The sequence below is a fragment of the Pezoporus flaviventris genome, unplaced genomic scaffold (assembly GCF_033815535.1).
Source record: "Pezoporus flaviventris isolate CSIRO_AGI_PZ_B2104156 unplaced genomic scaffold, CSIRO_AGI_Pfla_v1 ptg000031l, whole genome shotgun sequence".
NCBI lineage: Eukaryota > Metazoa > Chordata > Aves > Psittaciformes > Psittacidae > Pezoporus > Pezoporus flaviventris.
Window position 1 is genome coordinate 9833176 of NW_026892579.1, and position 19171 is coordinate 9852346.

The 19171-nt window shown below is 40.4% G+C and overlaps 1 protein-coding gene across 1 annotated transcript in view; it reads left to right on the forward strand.

The window, feature by feature from the left end:
• Positions 1-19171, forward strand: part of PREP (prolyl endopeptidase) — a 100401-nt gene that overhangs the window by 68509 nt on the left and 12721 nt on the right. The window contains exons 11-12 of the mRNA XM_061460197.1: positions 11146-11282; positions 17500-17594. Coding sequence (XP_061316181.1) covers positions 11146-11282; positions 17500-17594 — 232 coding nt within the window. The remainder of the gene's footprint in view (positions 1-11145; positions 11283-17499; positions 17595-19171) is intronic.

Genomic DNA, 19171 nt, shown 5'->3' on the forward strand with positions numbered 1-19171 from the left:
TTTAATACCTCTAGCTAAGTTTAATTCTAACTGGGCCTTAGCTTTCCTAACCTGGTCCCTAGCTTCCCGGACAACATCCCTGAACTCTTCCCATGCCATCTGTCCTTGCTTCCACTTATTATAAACTTCTCTTTTCATTTGAATTTTCCTCAGGAGCTCCTTATCCATCCAAGGAGGTCTCCTGGCCCTCCTGCTGCACTTCGTTCTGGTTGGGATGCAACACTCCTGAGCTTGTAGCAGGTGATCCTTGAATATCAACCAACAGTCTTGGGCCCCTCTGCCCTCTAGAACTGTATCCCATGGAACCTTACTAAGCAGGTTCCTGAAGAGGCCAAAGTCTGCTCTTTTGAAGTCCAGGGCAGTGAGCTTGCTGCACGCTCTTCTCACTGTCCTGGGGATCTCAAATTCAAGCATCTCATGATTGCTGCATCCAGGGGTACCCTGGAGAGTCACATTTCCAACGAGCCCTTCCCTGTTGGTGAGCACGAGGTCAAGCATGGCACCTCTCCTTGTCGGCTCCTCTTATTACTTGGAGAAGGAAGTTGTCTTCTACACAATCGAGGAACCTCCTGGATTGCTTGTGCCGGGCCGTACTGTCCTTCCAACAGATGTCAGGGTGGTTGAAGTCACCCATGAGAACAAGGGCCTGCGAGTGTGAGGCTTTTCCTACCTGTCTGTGGAGTGCTTCATCCGCAGGTTCTCCTTGATGAGGCGGTCTGTAACAGATCCCCACAGTAATGTCTCCCATAGCTGTATTCCCTTTAACCCTGACTCACAAACTCTCTGTTGACTGCTCACCTGTCCCCAGACAGAGTTCCATACTCTCCAGCCTATCCCTAACGTAAAGGGCAATTCCCCCTCCCTGCCTGCCAGGCCTGTCTTTTCTAAAGAGCCTGTAACCTTCTATTCCAACACTCCAGTCATAGGAGCCATCCCACCATGTTTCTGTGATGCCTATTATATCATACCCCCGTAGACGTGCACACATCTCTAATTCATATGAGAGATGCTCCAGACCCTGAGTCATTCTAGTGCCTCTTTGCTAGAGTTGCTTCAGGAGCTCCATGTCCCTTGTACTGGGGAGCCCAGAAATGGACATGGTACTCCAGGTGTGATATCACCAGGGCTAGTAGAGATAACCTCATTTGACTTGCTGGCAGTGCTCTTCCTAATGCAGCCCAGGCCACTTTGGCCGCAGGAGACATTGCTTCTGGCTCATGGACAACTTGTTGTCCACCAGGAGCTACCAGATCCCTCTCCACAGAGCTACTTTGCAGCAGGCCAACCCCCAACCTGTACTGGCACATGGGGTTATTCCTCCCCAGTGGAAGGAGAAATAGTGCATAGTCAATAGGATTTTATCTAGACAGATTTGGTAGATTAGTTTTCCTTAAATTGTCATTCACTGGTGAAGAGAGAGGACAATTTGAACACCAAGTGCTTTGATAAGTATCCAGAGATGCAGTTGTGAACTTGTGTAAGTGGACCATATATGGGTGGGATCATTCAGGAGACTTCAGTATTGTATGCTCACAGTGTAAGATCAGAAGTAATAAAAAATTAAAAATTATTAAATCTTGGGGCATTCTGGAGGAATTTTTTTCCAAAGAAACAGAAAGCCAGGCAGCACTTCACTTTATACCCAGAAACAGCTCATCCACTAATTATGAGAGCTTTTTTTTCTGTGGGCTTTTGTCTGCTTATGATCCAGTACAAATTCATCAGTGTGCAGTATTTATTATTGAGGGTAATTTGTAGTTTGCATCTTCATTTAGCAGTTGATTTAATTTTATCAACACTACCCAGAGGTACTGAAAGAATATAATCTATCCTAAGATTAATTATTTTTGATCTGTCCTTGAGACATCTCTCAGGAAATTTATGGAGCAAGGGGAGCCTCTTAGAAATACTGCTATTATTCATAGTAACTAGTTTTTCAACTGTGTAGATGAATGATATAAAGAAATGGATGATTTCCTTAGTTCTGGCTTGCTATTCTCACAGACAGGGAAAAACTGAGACATAAATTCTCCGTGACAGTTCCCTGAAGTGCTTGCTTTTCAGCCAATTTGTCAATTATTTTTGAAAGTAGTAGTGCACAGAGATCACTGCTAACAAATAAAAATAGACAAGATGTAGAAAAGCTTCAAATCAGGCAATCTTTTACCAGTAGGAACATCCTTAACTTTTTCCTTCTAATACTGGTGTTTTTTGAAATGTTAGCACTCACTCTAGTTGACTTGAGATCATTAGGCATTTGATCTGTTGATTTGTTAGTACTTGAATTCCTTATATCTGATACAAGTTTGTTGAATTGTTCACATTTTGCCTAAGATTGTTGCGAGCTGTCCTTAGTCTTATGGCTTTAAAAAGAAAAGGCATTCCTGTTTTCCTCATTTTTCTCCTCCCTCTTCCAATAGTATTATAGGGATGCATCAGTACACATCCTGGTGTTCCTGTTACGAGGTAACTTAAAGTCTTGCTTACCATGTTTGTCTGGAAATTATGCTGTCACTTGGAATTTTTACTGGGTTGCTTTATACTAGTTTTGGTTTAAATTTTTCCCTAAGTATTGTTATAACAGTGTCATAGCAATTAATTCTCATAATTCTTTTATTCTTCTTGCTACTCGCTGGGTGATTTTTCTTTGTTGTACAATGAGTGCTGCAAATCTGAAAACAATAGATGAGCCTGAAATATTGTCTCCCGGCAAGGGGTGGTCACCAGACACAAATGTTGAAATCAGTGGCATCTGAATCCTTAGTTATTGTCTTCTAAGCTAGCAACCCAAATATTTTCTAGGATTTAGGATTTTAATACTTTAGTTTATCCTTGACCATTCTCAAGGGATTTTTTTTTTTCCTGCTGCTGATGTTTTAGTTTTGTAATGATGTAGGGACACAAATGGGTAACTTTAAATTCAAGCTGAAATCTCAGAAAATAAATTATTTGTAGCTACAATGTGAGTGAGAAACGACACAGGAAGTGCTTCATAATGCTTTTATGTGACCTGTTTATTCCAGTAAGTTCTTCAGAATAAATATGCACAGGGTGATTGACCTATGACTGATTTTGAAAGATGTATTATCCAGTGTAGGTGATCTCTGTTTCTTTTCAAACCAAAAAGAAGGAGCCATAGAATGGTTTGGGTTGGAAGGGACTTTAAAGATTATCCAGTTTCAACCCCCTGCCACAGGCAGGGACACCTTCCACTGGAGCAGGTTGCTCCAAGCCCTGTCCAACCTGGCTTTGAACACTGCCAAGGATGGGGTAACCACAGCTTCTCTGGACAACCCGTGCCAGTGCCTCACCACCCTCACAGGGAAGAACTTCTTCCTAATATCTAATCTCAATTGACCCTCTTTAAGTTTAAAACCATTTCCCCTTGTCCTGTCACTACATGCCCTTGTAAAAAGTCCCTCTCCAGTTTACTTTCAGGCCCCCTTTAGGTACTGAAAGGCTGCTCTAATGTCTCCCTGGAGCCTTGTCTTCACCAGGCTGAACAAGCCCAGCTCTCTCAGCCTGTCTTCACAGGAGAGGTCCTCCAGCCCTGTGAATGAAACGTATCAGCTGTTTTTTCAATATTATACTAGTCACATTCAGAATTTTTTGTAGGTGTTTAGTGATTTATAGCACCTCTGGTTTTGGGTAACCAACTTGATACCTATAAACATGCTATGATACTCTAAGGAAGAGAAAGCAGAGTGCTCTGAAATTGTCCAGGGATTGAAAGTCATAAATAAAACATCTTGGCAATGTTGAGTATGTGGGTCTTCTTCAGGCATTAACACAAGCTGGGCACTTGACATTACCAGTGTCAAGACTGAATTTGTTCTGTGCAAGAATTTTTGGATACAGGTTTACAGGTGAAATTTGAGCACCCTGAACCATGTAGGTGTAAGGGAGAAAAACCAACAGTGGTTGTATAATCTTTTTGACTCTTGTAAGAGCTCTGAAGCAGGGCTGGGTTGAGGTAACCAAGCCAGTTTTGAGCAAGACAAAGACAGAAACAGAAAAGCTGAATGAGACAGTTACTGTTTGAGGTGAATATATCTTTTTCTCACTATGTCGAATTAGATGTATATACCTATAACAGTGCAAAATCATAAATAAGAATAGTTGTTGTGGAGTAGCTTATATAAGCTAAGTTCTCCCCTTGCTTACCCCATGGTAAGTTGCTTCTACATTTTATTTCTTGTAGTGTTTCTCACTACAGCTTGAGCTGATACCCAGCATGGTAAAGATGAGTAGTGTTTACTTTCTAATGCTTACACGCTATTACAGTGAGTTGACTCCTGCCAGAGCAGTTTTTTCAATGAAGTAAAGCTTGATTTAATGAAAGAAATTGCACTACCCAGCACCTGTTATTTATGTTTTTATTTATAACTGTGCTCGTCCTATTGAGACAGTACTTTGCTTATCTCATGCTGTACTACATAATAATAATTTCTCGAATGTGTAACCACAGAAGTAACTAGACTGTAACTAGTTACTGGGGCTCCTGGGACACTTTTCTGTTTCACATGACTACAATGTATATTTAGCTCAAAAGGTAAATGTTACCTATCTGATATCTGGCTGTCTCTGCGCCGTACAGAGGCAAATTGATAAAAGAAATGAAAACGATGTGGCAGATGCTAATTCTGCTGCAAGGAACTCTGAAAGGGGCAGAGGATAAACATTTAGAGAAGAAGTAAGAAGTCATCCAGGTTGCAAAAATGGAGTAGAGGGGATTCTCATTGCATCCCATTTGCTTCTAATGCTTTATGCAAAGGGAATGCTGCCTTTTAACTAATGTAGAAAAGTGTAATTTAAAAGCGCATATCAGTCTTGCAGGATTTCTGAACTTTCAGCTATATTTTTGTCTTGCCTTCCCCTCCCTCCTCCCACTAGCCTGTGATACACCTCCCTGCAATCATTTGGAGCTAAGCAGCTGAACTTAGTAAGGAGGCATTTCTTCTAAAAGACCATCTCCTGGCACATTGCCTCTATCAGCATGAGGCTGCTTTTTGTGCCAGTGAGTGGGTTGTAAAATCATTTCTTCTAAAAGGTTTCTTGATTATTTTCACAGTACTTTTGCAAATGACTGTTCTCCTTTCTGGGTTTTACCTGCATGAATATTTACTGTGCTGAGTAACTTTGGCCCCTGTCCAGTTCTGTATTAAGCAAGCTTCGCAACCCACGCAGAATTGCTTTGAAGCTAATTTAAGAGGGCTAAAGAAGATTGATGAGGATTCCCCTCTAAAGAAAAGAAACCTCAGATCCCGTGGATTTGCTGTGTAGTTGTAATCGTTCTCTATTACTTCTCCTGGCTTGTGGTTCATGCTGTATATAGGAATACAAAAACTGGTTGTAAGAGCTGCTCTTACAGTGGCTGTTGGCTGGCTGCCAGAGTTATCCATGGGGCTGCTGGTGGTCTTATACTTGGGTCTGTGCCAATGCTGCAATAAATAAGATGTTTTGCTTGTGATGGGCTATAATCTTTAGCCTCACACTGGTATCAGATTTTTTATATGGTCTGAGGCAATGAGGGATGGAATGAGATGGGGTGGGGGAAGGTAGCATGTGATTCTGTGTGAACAGGTGAGATTTCTGCCTTGGTATCTGGAGGAGAGGATTTCTCCCTGCTTGCTAGTGCTGAAGGGAGACTTGTGTTCAGACTTGCTGGTGTGAAGGCAGGGTCTTTGTGACTTGCCTTCCTGAAGCAAAGAGTAGCAGCTATTAGAACTTGTCAGTGGGAGGTGTTGCTATGTAGCATTGTTCAGACTCAGGCACTGTTCCTCTGTACCCAAATACAGGTTTGAACACCCTTTTGCCACATCTGTGTAGGAATACTTTCTCCAGGGACTACTCCGTTATGTTTACTCTTCCAGACATCTTTCAAATAGTTGCGGGGGACTTTTAAAATGCTGAGCCTTTAACAAAGCATTTGCAGCATTTGGGAAAGCATGAGTGACATTACATGATTTACTTACACTATGCTTTCCTTCCCCAAATCTCAAAGCACAAATGTGTGTAAGTGTGATGAGAAATCTTCATCTCACACTTAATGAAGGAAGTACTTTATGTGAAACTGGACCCTTGAAATGTAATTCCAGGAAATAAAAACTGAAGTAGTCATTCCTTTTGATCAGCTGCTCAACACAGCTCATCAGCTGCTTCACTTGTGCCCATGGGTGGTGTGACTGAACAGGGCATTACACTTCTCTACTACTGTCTGTAACTTTGTGGTGGCCACTGGTGGAATCACAGCAGCTGTGTGTGAGGGCAGCCGCTCTTACCTAGAAGCAGAAAACAGCTGTTAAACTTCACAAGACTGCTGCATCCCATATGTGTTTCAAATGAAAAGAATTATCTCAGTAAAATTCTGTAGAGGACATTGGAACAAAACTCTTTTTAAAGGCTTTGTCATGGTGTTATTAAACCTAAATTGTGGATCATTCATTCTTAATAAGGAGTATTCCAGCATAATTTATATGCCTTTTTAGTTGCTTTTTGTAAAATTCTTTGGCATTTCGCACAATGGATGGCAATCTAATGACAAGCGTAACTCTTAACTGGTTTTGATCAAGCACACAAAGACATGGAAAGAATTGATATCTCTGGTATGTAGTACCTAATCTTGAAAGAGAGGTTGAAAGAGCCATTTTTAGAATCACTAGTGGCTTTCTAAGAATAATTAGTCTACTGTGACTTAGGGGGTGTTTTCAAGTCCCAGAAGTCAAAGTTCCTTTTTATATGTAAAATTCACATATAATCTGCAGGAAATAATTCTTACTAAAAAGCCAAACTAATCACTTCTGAACTGGATTTTATTTCTCTTTGCTATTAATGAATCATAGAAATTCTAAAAGGCTTGTGGACATTCAAGTATTGCTCACAGCTTGAAAATATATCCATTAAACCTGTATTTTTTATTTTTGTTTGTGTTTTACAGCAGTATTTCAAACTGTTGAATCTTGCCTTTATAAGGTTAATTTTCAATCTGTAAAAGTTCAAGGTTGAATTTTGCTTAGAAGAATTTTTGGTTTTGTAGAAGTAATATTATTTCAGGAGTACAAACCCTATCACACAGCCATTAACTATATTTACCTGTAAAACTTACTATGTAAATTGTCTTGGAAGGAAATTTCCGTTGTAATTTTTAGGTGAAAATGGAGTGTAAATTGCTTTCGAATGCTAAGTTAACAAAAAACAACAATGTACCACTCTATAAATATGTATGTATGCACTAAAGAAGAATGACTTAGATTTGTTTTCATGTAGCTTGTATACATTAATCTTCCTGTAATTTATAGTAATGAGTAATTGCGCAAAGAGTGACGCTTTCTCCCTGGGTCATAAGAAGAAGAATAAGGGCTATAAATTCATGCCTCAGGTTCTGGCAGTCTGAACTGAAAGTGATTCTTTCTGGCACCATGACCCCTCTGCTGTGTGACAGATAGGGACATTAGTGTGAGATGAAGTGAGCTACTGCTATTTCAGGGCTGCTGTTCCGCTTCAGCGATATGCTCCTAGAATAGCATGAAGGCTTGCAAACAGCAGGAGTGCCCTGTCAACCACACAGCGTTGTGGTGCATTTCTAGAGACTGAGATTACGTATTTTTAGTGTGAGTCTCCATGAATAGTGAGTTTCAGCATTCATGATAATAAGTCTGCAGCATTGTTCTCCACCCTTTTCCCTCCAAAATCACTTTGCTGATATGTCCTCCTCTTACGTGCTAATGTCTGTAGTAATGAGTCTTTATTTGAAAATATATGAGCAATGGGTAATATAATGTGACCAGTACAAGTGGATCACTCTTATCTGTGATAAAGTAGAAACCAGTAGTATCCGTTTATTAGCATTTAGTGCTGTAAAAGCCGACTGCTTCTAAAATAAGCTATGAAATACCATCTTGGGGAATTCTTTTTAGGGCTTGCCCTTTCCAGTTTACCTTAATCTTTGAGATAGAAGCACGTTGCTTTATTGGTTACATAAATAAACCATTGGACTTGCTTCAGAGATAACACCCAATTTAAAGGTGAGATTGAATCAGTTGTTGAAAATAGTCTATTTGGAGAAGCTTAAATAGCCTCACCTATCTCGGTGTCTCACTGAATTGATTTCCACCCCCTTCCTGTTTGTTCATCTTGGAGGGAGAGATAATCATTATTTTAGCAAAGATAGGAGTGAAAACTCTTAAATTGCAAATGTCACCTTGACATGTATCGTCTTTTTGTTGAGTTTTCATTTAATGGTATGTTATTTAATCTTAACTGATGATGATAAAAGCCCTACTGAAATCAGTTTTCAGGGAGTTGTTTCAAAAAAATGCCCTTGTTCAGAAAGAATCAGTAAAATCAGTGGCATCCTTTAATCATCAGGAAAGGACTGGCCAAAAGCCGGAACTGCTGTAAGTGTAGGAGGGCCAGGTGCTCATTTTGTATGAATTGCCTGCTGCAACTGGAGTTGATGGGTAGCATCTTAAAGAGGAATCTGTGGAGCTCCTCATCACCAGCCTCAGCTGTTCTTCTGTCCATGGAATATTTTAATTTTTTAGAATCATAGAATAGTTAGGGTTGGAAAGGACCTTAAGATCATCTAGTTCCAACCCCCCCACCACGGGCAGGGACACCTCGCACTAAACCATCTCACCCAAGGCTTCGTCCAACCTGGTCTTGAACACTGCCAGGGACAGAGCATTCACAACCTCCCTGGGCAACCCATTCCAGTGCCTCACCACCCTCACAGGAAAGAATTTCCTCCTTATATCCAATCTAAACTTCCCCTGTTTAAGTTTTAACCTGTTACCCCTTGTCCTGTCACTACAGTCCCTAACAAAGAGTCCCTCCCCAGCATCCTTACAGGCCCCTTTCAGGTACTGGAAGGCTGCTGTGAGTTCTCCATGCAGCCTTCTCTTCTCCAGGCTGAACAGCCCCAACTTTCTCAGCCTGTCTTCATACGGGAGGTGCTCCAGTCCCCTGATCATCCTCGTGGCCCTTCTCTGGACTTGTTCCAACAGTTCCATGTCCTTTTTATGTTGAGGACACCAGAACTGCACACAGTACTCCAGGTGAGGTCTCACAAGAGCAGAGTAGAGGGGCAGGATCACCTTCTTTGACCTGCTGGTCACACTCCTTTTGATGCAGCCCATGATACGATTGGCTTTCTGAGCTGCGAGCGCTAAATACTGTTAGGCTAAATACTGAAATTGAAAATCCTTTCTATCCTACTTCAGTGAGTTCTGATGAGCACTTGTCAGTAAAGTTGTAGCAATAGTTAGAAACAGTGATAGAATCTGTGTAAAAATGCCTTTGGGCTTTTGTTCTGAATTTTTTCATCTGCTGGGAACTGTGAAATACCAGATTTTATCTGGAATATGTCTGCAGGTTTTGGTGAAGCTTTTGGAGCTAGATGTAGTTTCATTAGAAATTTCTCACATTTCCTTAGCAATGATTAAAATTAAATGCAATTATTCTATTTTCAACATGCCATGTGGATTTACTTGTTTCACATTACAGTCAATGCTCAGAATAAATGTGTTGCACAGGTTCATATTACTCATGAGGTTCATGTGTTATAAAAATAGATACTGATGATCACATGCTTTATAATAAAGCGTGGTAGGTCTCTTTCCTTTAAGAGCACAGGGGTTGTAAACATGCAACAAAATGATAAGAATGTCATTCTTTATTTACCTCTTCTTTGTTCTAATCAGACTAGAAGCTGCAAATAATGATGCTAAAGCCAAAGCAATGAAAAGTAGTCAACCAGAACTTTAGGACAAGCAGTTATCTGCATTCACACCCACATATTTTGCTTGACTGGCAAAATAAGACGCCCTGGATCCTAAAATAATGTATGCAGGCAGGTACGTGCATCAAAACAAGATATGGCAACCATGATAAAGCAATTGCAATCTATGTTTGCGTGCTTGGAATTTAGCTTTTAAGTCCACACAGTGCTGTGGCAGTCATGGAAAGACACAGGAAAGCATGTGCTATGCGCATACTTGGCGTTTTGGAAGCTGATTTATTGAAAGCCGACAGATAGTTCTGTTTTCTTGCTGGATGGATTTGGGGTTCTGCAGTGTTAGGGCTCCTGGTTCTAGCTGCCAGATAATATCTGAAAACGCACCAAGTGCTACTAATGTTTCTGTCATGGCTTATGTTACCACCTTGATGAGGTGAAGTGATTGATGAGACAAGCTGGAAAGACTGGCTAATGCTTAGTCCACTTTACTAGATAGAGACTTGCTTTGGTGAAATCATGCTGCAAGTATCAGTGTTGAGATGTCAGCTTTTTTCTGTTTTCACAAGGCTTAGTAAGAAACAGTGTCATCAGCTATTCAAAATCTGCTCTTTTGACTTGAATCTTGTGTATGAAGTGACTCTTAAGAAATTTTGTTAATGCTAATGTATTAATACTAAAACCAAAATACTGTGACTTTTAAAATATCTTTGGCCTTCTGCTTGTGATTAAATTTATGTTTTTACAAGCAAAGACTGCTGCATCAACTGATGTAAAGGAATTCTCTGATTTCAGCAGTACAAGACAAGATCTTCATCGTTTTACATGTTTACTGGTAGTAGCATAGCTCTCTGTTATCCAAAACAATGTAATGCTTAGTGGGGTCTCAGTCACCACCCTATCATGAGTTTTTCTTCTCTGTCTGCTCTTCTCTAGCATCTGAAACTTTGAATTTTTAAAAAGGAGAAGGTTTTAGCACTTGTAATTTTAGACGGGAAATCTGGTTTTAGTTCTGTTCATTCTCCTTGCCAGCTCAGTCTTTGCTGCTCTCATATATGATGGTCCACACAGTTCTTGTGTTTTCACAACACCAGTCTTCCCTTGCAGAGAGCTGTATTGGTTTTGCAGCATTTTCCTAAGCCCTGTTGTATGTAGAATTGATGAATAAGACACATAGAAATGATGTTGTCGTTCCCCTTGTATTGTCTTATTTTGATACATTTTCCACAGCTGTTAAGCAACAAGATGGGTGATGGCCGTTACTGAACCTGCCCTGGACAATTGGTGCAGATTGCTTGGAAAGTTTTACTCACTGGACACCATGAAAGCAATTGCTTCTGGTTCTTGTTAACACCACTTGTGGAGAGTTATGACAGTAGCAGCATTTCAGATTTCTTTTTCTCTTGTCTTAGGTTTTCTACCCTAGCAAAGATGGCACTAAGATCCCAATGTTTATTATTCACAAGAAAGGAATTAAACTGGATGGTTCTCATCCTGCCTTCCTGTATGGTTACGGAGGCTTCAACATATCAATTACACCAAGTTACAGGTAAGCAGGGTAATTTATACCTTCTTCTGAAGTATCAGGTATCAACAACTGTCACAGACTGAGTAAGGGTGGACTGTGGATCTCACAGAGTAGTGCATTTCAGGTCCCTGAGAAGCAAGATGGGAGCCATAAGGACAGCACATTGGTGTCCAGGCATTATTTTATCTGCTTTGTTAGTTCTGAATTCAGGGGTTTTGCCCAGGGTCACAGAATATATCTGTCTCAGAGCAGAGAAGTGGTTTTCTGAGGTTTACAACAGGCACCCTGCCCTTTGGATTGCACCTTAACCTCTTCCCATTCCTACACTGAGCTCAACAGAAGAGCGTATACATTACGCAAGTATTTTTTCCAAGTTATGCAATTACCTATGTTTACATACTAAAGAAACATTTGTTTAAATGAATGTAAATAATTAAAATTTGGCTGTGTTTTTGTATTATACTTCTGAGGAGATTACATTAGAAGCAAAATCCTACTGTGTTCCCATATGATCATGAAAGAGGAAAGATGATTGTCTTGAGATGCAGTTGCTATGGGCTCTGTGTATGCAAAGCAGTGCATTGTAAACCAAAACTGCTGTGTGCAAAACAGGATTTGTAGACCTCAAAAGCCATAAGCTTTATTGAATAGATGATCTTTTTAAAGAAAAAGCTTATTTCTTCAGCAAGGGAATTTTTATAGAATTACTGGTTGTCTGTAATACATAAGAAATGCTCTTAGGCAGGGGAAAACAAATGCAGAGGACTGAATGGAAAGCAATTTTTCATATAGCAGAAGAGCATCTCACCAACACAAAAATAACCTATTATGAAACAGTCCTATTAAGTTTAGGTGCTATCAGTCTTGCTTTAGACTCAGCACATTTCAAGAAATCCTTTGTAGTACTTGCTTTTCCAGGTCACTGCGATTGTATTTCTAAATAGCATTTACAGTTTCCTGTCCTTTCTAATAAATACTTTGTTTAACAGTGGGCCTCCCATCTTGTGTCCACGATTATTTGAAGGGTTTTTATCTGCCTTGTAAAGCTACATGTTTAATTTCCTGTGGTTTTTGAGTGATACAATTATATTACCAGAATAGTTTTTAAATTCCTTTTTTAGATTAGGCTGAAGCACTGACTAATTAGAGTTCATTGTAGATGCTGAAAACTGTGATAAAACTTAATCATGTTTTCTTTCTTAAAGTAAATATTATGTATCTGTTGATTTAAGGTAAAATTTGAAGTACTACAGAACTGACACCAGCTGGCCGCTGGCAAAAGAAGGTATCTCACAGTGCCTCCTTCCACCTCCCATCCATTGGCCCTGGTGCTTGCTGGAATCTTTGCTAAGCTGATTTACCTTGGAAGAATGGCAAAAAAAAACTATCCCAACAAAACAGAATGGGTGGGTTTCTGCCATTTTGGCTAGTTGAAAATTGGTTCTAGTAGAGTCTGCCAAACAGCAGCAAGAGGGTGCAGGTGACAATCAGAAGACAGGAAGATGGGAGGTGGGAGCAGTGATCTATGTCATCCTGAACCCTATGAAACCTTTATTAACACAGTTCATAAGAATATGAATCTGTTATGGTCGCTTAAAAGTAAACGCACAGAGAACTGTCAGTCATCACCAGATCAAAACACATTATCCCACTGACAATGTAAATAAAACACGATTGGGCACACATCTGTCATTCACTCCCTGTGATATCAACATATCCCTTTCTCAGCCTTTCTCTTCCTAAAAGACAGATAAGAACAGCCAAAGCCTTCAAATGCATCTTTATGGTTAATAACTTGATAATTTTGTAACTTAGTGAGAAAGTGTGCTGCAAAAATAGGTAGGTAAGATCAGGGAACGGAAATTCTGATAAGAGAATTTATGCCAGAAGGACAGGACATTCAGTTCCCCTTTACCTGATAGATTCTAGTGATGTTTGACTATATCCCTGTTACTGTTTATTGCAGTATTCCACAAGGAGTTACCAGGTTCAAGGGCTGTTCCAGCCGCAGCCCAACACCGTGACTCGGTCAGGTTTTTTGTAGGTGACCACAAACATGAGTGCTAGAAAGCAGCCGCAGGATGGTCAAGGCGGAAGCTTGCCACGTTGTCCACCTGATCCTGAGCTGAGACATAGCTACAGAAATGCAGCTGAGTAGTAGCCTGCTTACCTTTAAAGCAAACAAACGAGTTACTGGGTAAAGATTACTGATTTTTTTATTTGAACTTAGGGTTCTTACAACTTTTTACAAAGCACTCCTTCTTCTCCTTTACAGTGGTTTGTTTCTGTCATGTGTTTCTTCAAGCTAGTACAATGTTTTCTCACTGGTATTTTACACCAATTAATGTCAGACAGCTTTCTGGCTTGGGGAGCTTATTTTTGTGTGATTCAGAATCTGGTGTTGCTTTTCATTTTTTCCCCAACACAGAAAAATTAAAATCTTTTTCAAAGCAATAGAAACAAACCAACAGGTTAGAGGATCCAGAAATAACTAGGAGAATGATAGGCCAAAGTCATTAAGTCAGTTACAGTAGTGGTTTATTTTTGAGTGCAAGCATGAATCTTTTATATGCTCCTCAAGACTGAAGAGCTGCGTTTAGTAGTAGGTCACGTATGGTGCCCACTAGAGCACTGTCATTAATTATACAGCCTGCGTAGTGAGCACGAGTGAAGGCTGATGGAGCTGACACCAGTGGCTTGTCAGAGCTGCTGGGGAAATGCCATGACAGACGTACCACTAATGCCTCTGATTCGGCTAATTACCCTGCAGGAACCAGTGTGTTTCCCTTCACTGTCCTGTATGTGCCTTTGTGGGTACAGGAAAAGCAGTTTCTAATGCATCCTGGAACAGAGCTGATTGTGAAGCAGACTGTGAAATTGCATTTCGCTGCTACAGGACCAGGTTGTACCAAGCCTTTAAGCAAAGAGGTAGTGCAGGGAAAGACTGCGGGGCCAGAGAAAGGTCAGGCAACATAGCAGCCATGGTGCAGAGTGCAAGATTAGTCTTTTCAGTTAGTTTGGTACCACTCCCTCCTACTCCACAAAAGCCAAGAAAGCAACCAAGTCCAGAGACTCAGGGATGAGCAAAAGGCTATAGAGACTTCTGGAAGAACAGGGACCAAGACTTCCCTTTGCAGAATGAGGTGTTTCATAGGTATCTAGGGTGACTGGTCAGTTTGCAGTGACTTGAACTCAAACCTGGAAGCAAGAACCCACATGGAAGAACACAGGAGGCAATAGCAGGGTTGTATATGAAACCTGAATATTGTGCTGTCTGATCACTTGGAATTTTCACTTTAAAAAAAGTTAATTCCTGATTATATACTTACAAAACTTAGTCTCTTGAACCTAAAAGTCACTTTGAGAAAGCTTGTTATAAGCTCTAGGCACATCTGCCTCAAAGTGTTGGGCAATCCCAGGCACAGCTACAGGTTGGGCAGAGAAGAGATTCAGAGCAGCCCTGCGGAGAAGGACTTGGGGGTGTTGGTAGATGAGATGCTTAACATGAGCCAGCTTCAGTGTGCACTCACAGCTCAGAAAGCCAACCGTATCCTGGGCTGCATCAAAAGGAGTGTGACCAGCAGGTCGAAGGAGCTGATCCTGCCCCTCTACTCTGCTCTTGTGAGACCTCACCTGGAGTATTGTGTGCAGTTCTGGTGTCCTCAACATAAAAAGGACATGGAACTGTTGGAACAAGTCCAGAGGAGGGTCACGAGGATGATCAGGGGACTGGAGCACCTCCCGTATGAAGAGAGGCTGAGGAAGTTGGGGCTGTTCAGCCTGGAGAAGAGAAGGCTGCTTGGAGACCTCATAGCAGCCTTCCAGTATCTGAAGGGGGCCTGTAAGGTTGCTGGGGAGGGACTCTTCATTAGAGACTGTAGTGACAGGACAAGGGGTAACGGGTTAAAACTTAAACAGGGGAAGTTTAGGTTGTATATAAGGAAGAAATTCTTTCCTGCTATGGTGGTGAGGCACTGGAATGGGTTGCCCAGGGAGGTCGTGAATGCTTCATCCCTGGTGGTGTTCAAGGCCAGGCTGGACAGAGCCTTGGGTGAGGTGGTTTAGTGTGAGGTGTCCCTGCCCATGGCAGGGGGTTTGGAACTAGATGATCTTAAGGTCCTTTCCAACCCTAACTATTCTGTGATTCTAAGTTAGAGTCCCGACTCACTTTACTGCTGACTGTACCAAAATGGGTATTAATTAATAGTCATTAGCAGGAACATTACTAGATGTATATGTTGGAGTATACGGGGTGATGTTTTTTGAAGTACCTAAATCCTGGTAGTAGTGGGCACAGATGTACTAAACTTTACTTATAATTTGAGCAACATAATGATTGCTGCCAAACTCTGGACTTTGTCCCATTGAGGGTCTGTGCAACAGAAAGATTATTTGCTTTTAGAAATGGGGACTAGCTTCCTATAATGAGTACTGCATATCCTGTGAGAGGCTAAGTCAGTTCGACCCCTCTAGAAATTATCATCAAGGTGCCACCTCTGTTAGAGAGTCCATGGACAGGATGGGATGTACTCAACAGGATGGTTTTGCATTGCTCACAGATTCTTTGCTGTTTAAATATGCTGATCCCTCAGCACGTTTCTTTCAGCAGGTGGAAGAGGATGGACTCTGTGCAGAATATTCTGGGAGGTTTTGTGGCTCTAGCATACCAAAAAAAAAGAAGTCAAAGTCTCATGAGGCATCTTACTGTCAGGCTACTCCACATTAGCTGTGTAGCAACCTGTCAAAATTAGGCATCCTAGAGTCTAACAGAATAATGCTCTCTGACCTTTGCACAGTGTGCTTAGAGAATATCAATCTTGGATCTGATCAGCATGTCACAGCAATCTAAAGAAAATACTATGCGTAGTGATGGACTTCAGAACTGATTTTACAGAAGCAGAGATAATTCATGCTTCCTGAGCCATCTGATGGCCACAGATAACCAGCCTAGGTGGAAAGGTTTTCCTTTGATGGATTTTCAAAATACAGAAATCTGCTATCAGTTATCCTTCTGCTTTTCTTTTTGTTTTCTTAATCCTTGGTATATACTCTGAAGAACAAGTGGCAGTGCACAGATCATTGCTTTGGAAAGTATGAAAAATTTACCTGTTTTGACATTACATCCACATGAGACACTGTAGGACTGCCATCTTCTAAGACATTTCTTATAAGCAGTTGGGGAACTTAAAGGTAGAAGGGTCCAATCCTTGCTCTTGTGGTTGAATAGGAATAATTTCTGCAGGCAGTGGTTTCTTGTATGAGCAAAGATTTCAAGTAAGAAATTTAAACCTACTAGATGGAATAAACCCAACTGGTTGGGATTCAGTTTTAATCTTTCACTGGTCTCCTTGGCATATGTGTGGTTTGCCATCTGCAGCTTCTGCTGTGTTAAGCTTCTGCTTCAGCAGATACAAGATCCATTTCTCTTCTTAATTGTTAAATATAATTTAAATTATTTCAGTCCCTTTTATAAAGATAGCAATAGTTTTGATACTTTTGCAGTCTGGCATTAAAAAAAAACACTACGTAATATGTTACGTTAGCTTTCAAGCAGGTTCTAGAGCTATTAGGAAAGGCAGAATTTGTAATTTTATTTTTTACTATTTCTTGTGTATTTAATAGTGCAAGGGGAAAATAAATAAAAAGGTGGTTGGCCTTGAATGCAGAGCCTGACACAAAACAACAATAGAAGCAGTTTTTCTTTGCAAATACAATTTTACAAAAGTGAAAAAAAGAAGGTACATCAAGCAGAAGTGCTGAAAATACCTGTTCATAAACAAAGATCAAGTGCTGATCTTAATTCTTTTCTTTCTTCATCTGGGCTAAGCCTTCCATTCCTCTCGGAAAAAGGTGGAGGACACACAGAAGAGAAACAGTTCAGGAAACTATCGGAGTCCAGCGGTACTGCATAGCTCTAGTCCCTGCACCGAAGGCTTTGAAGATAAAAAGCAGGGGGTCTGTTAGGCAGAACCACTGGCTAATCTCCTCCAAAGTGCAGAACTAAAGGAGGAAGAATGGACCACCACTGGTTCTTTCCTCTCTCAAAGCTGCAGAGGGTTTCTTTTCCATGGGTAACTACTGAAAAAATCCTGGCTACTCAGGTTTGCCATCAAGGGAAACTTCATGATTTCATGATTGATTTGGGGAGAGATCTTTGCCTCAAAGTGGCACTTTATAAAAGTGATAAGGATATAAAAATTGGAAATCAAAATAATCCTCTATTGGTTTGCTTTTTCAGTGTGTCAAGACTTATTTTTGTTCGACACCTTGGGGGTGTTCTAGCAGTGGCGAACATCAGGGGCGGTGGTGAATACGGAGAGACCTGGCACAAAGGTAAATCAGTCCAAACAGAGGAAAAAAACTGCAGCCTAAGCAATGAAAATTACAACATTTTCTCTTTTTTTTTTTTTTTTATTTCTTCTGTGTTACATCTCTACATTGTCTAGTGTTAGTTGATGGTTTTCTTCAGATTGTTTTAATTTTTATAACCTACTGAAAAATGGTTTTGCACAGACACGATACTTTCCAAGGAAATTATTGCGTTTTTTAAAGCAAAGTCATGTTCCCTATACCTAAGGATTTGAAAATGCAGCGATTTACCTTGAATTGATTTAAAAAAAAAACCTGTTTGTCTATACTGCAGGAGGCCTGGATTGCTTTCACATACCTCTCTCATTATTTGCAGTTGCACGTGGCCCCACAATTCAACAGTAACTATTTGGACTCCTTTTGGTACCACACAAAAAAAAATCCCTATTTCCAGAACCTGACAGAATATGTGAACTTGTGAGTTCAGAATGTAATTCTTCTATGCTGTTTTTGCACAATTTATGAACAGAACCTTTTGTTATTTTTAGTGAACATTATCGGAAAAATTTCTGCACTGAAAGGGTTGTCAAGCACTGGAACAGGCTGCCCAGGGCAGTGGTTGAGTCACTATCCCTTGAGGGATTTAAAAAACATATAGATGTGGGACATGGGAGCATGGTTTAGTGCTGGACTTAGCAGTGTTAAGTTAAAGGTTGGACTCAAAGGTCTTTGCCAACCTAAACAATTCTATGATTCTGTGATAGAGGTTCATATGAAAACAATCGGCTCTACACGTGCAGTAACATGCCATACCCTCCACACTCTCTTAGGGAGTCAAACTTCTTGTAGTCAGGCAGGTTTTTAAAGCTGATTTTAATGTCACAGGGAAACCAAATCACTCACTATAAAACCCTTTTGATCTCTTTTCCCTTTTTCTTAATACCTTTGATGTGTTTCTTTCCATGTTTTTCCAGTCTAATCACTGTCTTAATCCTGTGATTGTCCACCTTCCTTATTGTTGACAGTTTAGTGCATCACTTTCCCAGAGGAAAAAGATGGGAAAAGTCTTACTCATCTCTGTAACATACCCATAATTATTTAGTGGTGATGCCTCATTCATATCCCAAGAATCTGGGAGATAAGTTGCTGGAGATGTTGTCAGCAAGGCAAATGCACCAAAATGCACAGTGGTGTTTATGATGCAGCAATTTGCTATGGGACTAATCCATAATAACTTTTTATGAAACAAAATAGTATTCCCAGATCATTACATCTTGGTTTTACTATTTCATGTGTGGTAACTTTTTGTCTGGGTCATTTCCTTACAATTGAGTTAAATATGTAATAGTTTCATAAATAGAAGCTATATATGCTTGCAGATACAGGATATTATTGCTAAAGATGAAGTATCCTTCATTAATTTTAATTTTCTGATTGGTTTGTAATAGGTTTTAATAAAATTTATTGTAATATGATAATGCTTCTTTGGTCCACCTATTTCCTGCTTAATTTTGACCCAAGTCTTTTGTTGCAGTTGCATAATAAGAGATGTATCTGGGTTTTGTTAACTCCAGAAGTCTGTTTACTTAGGTTTAATGGCA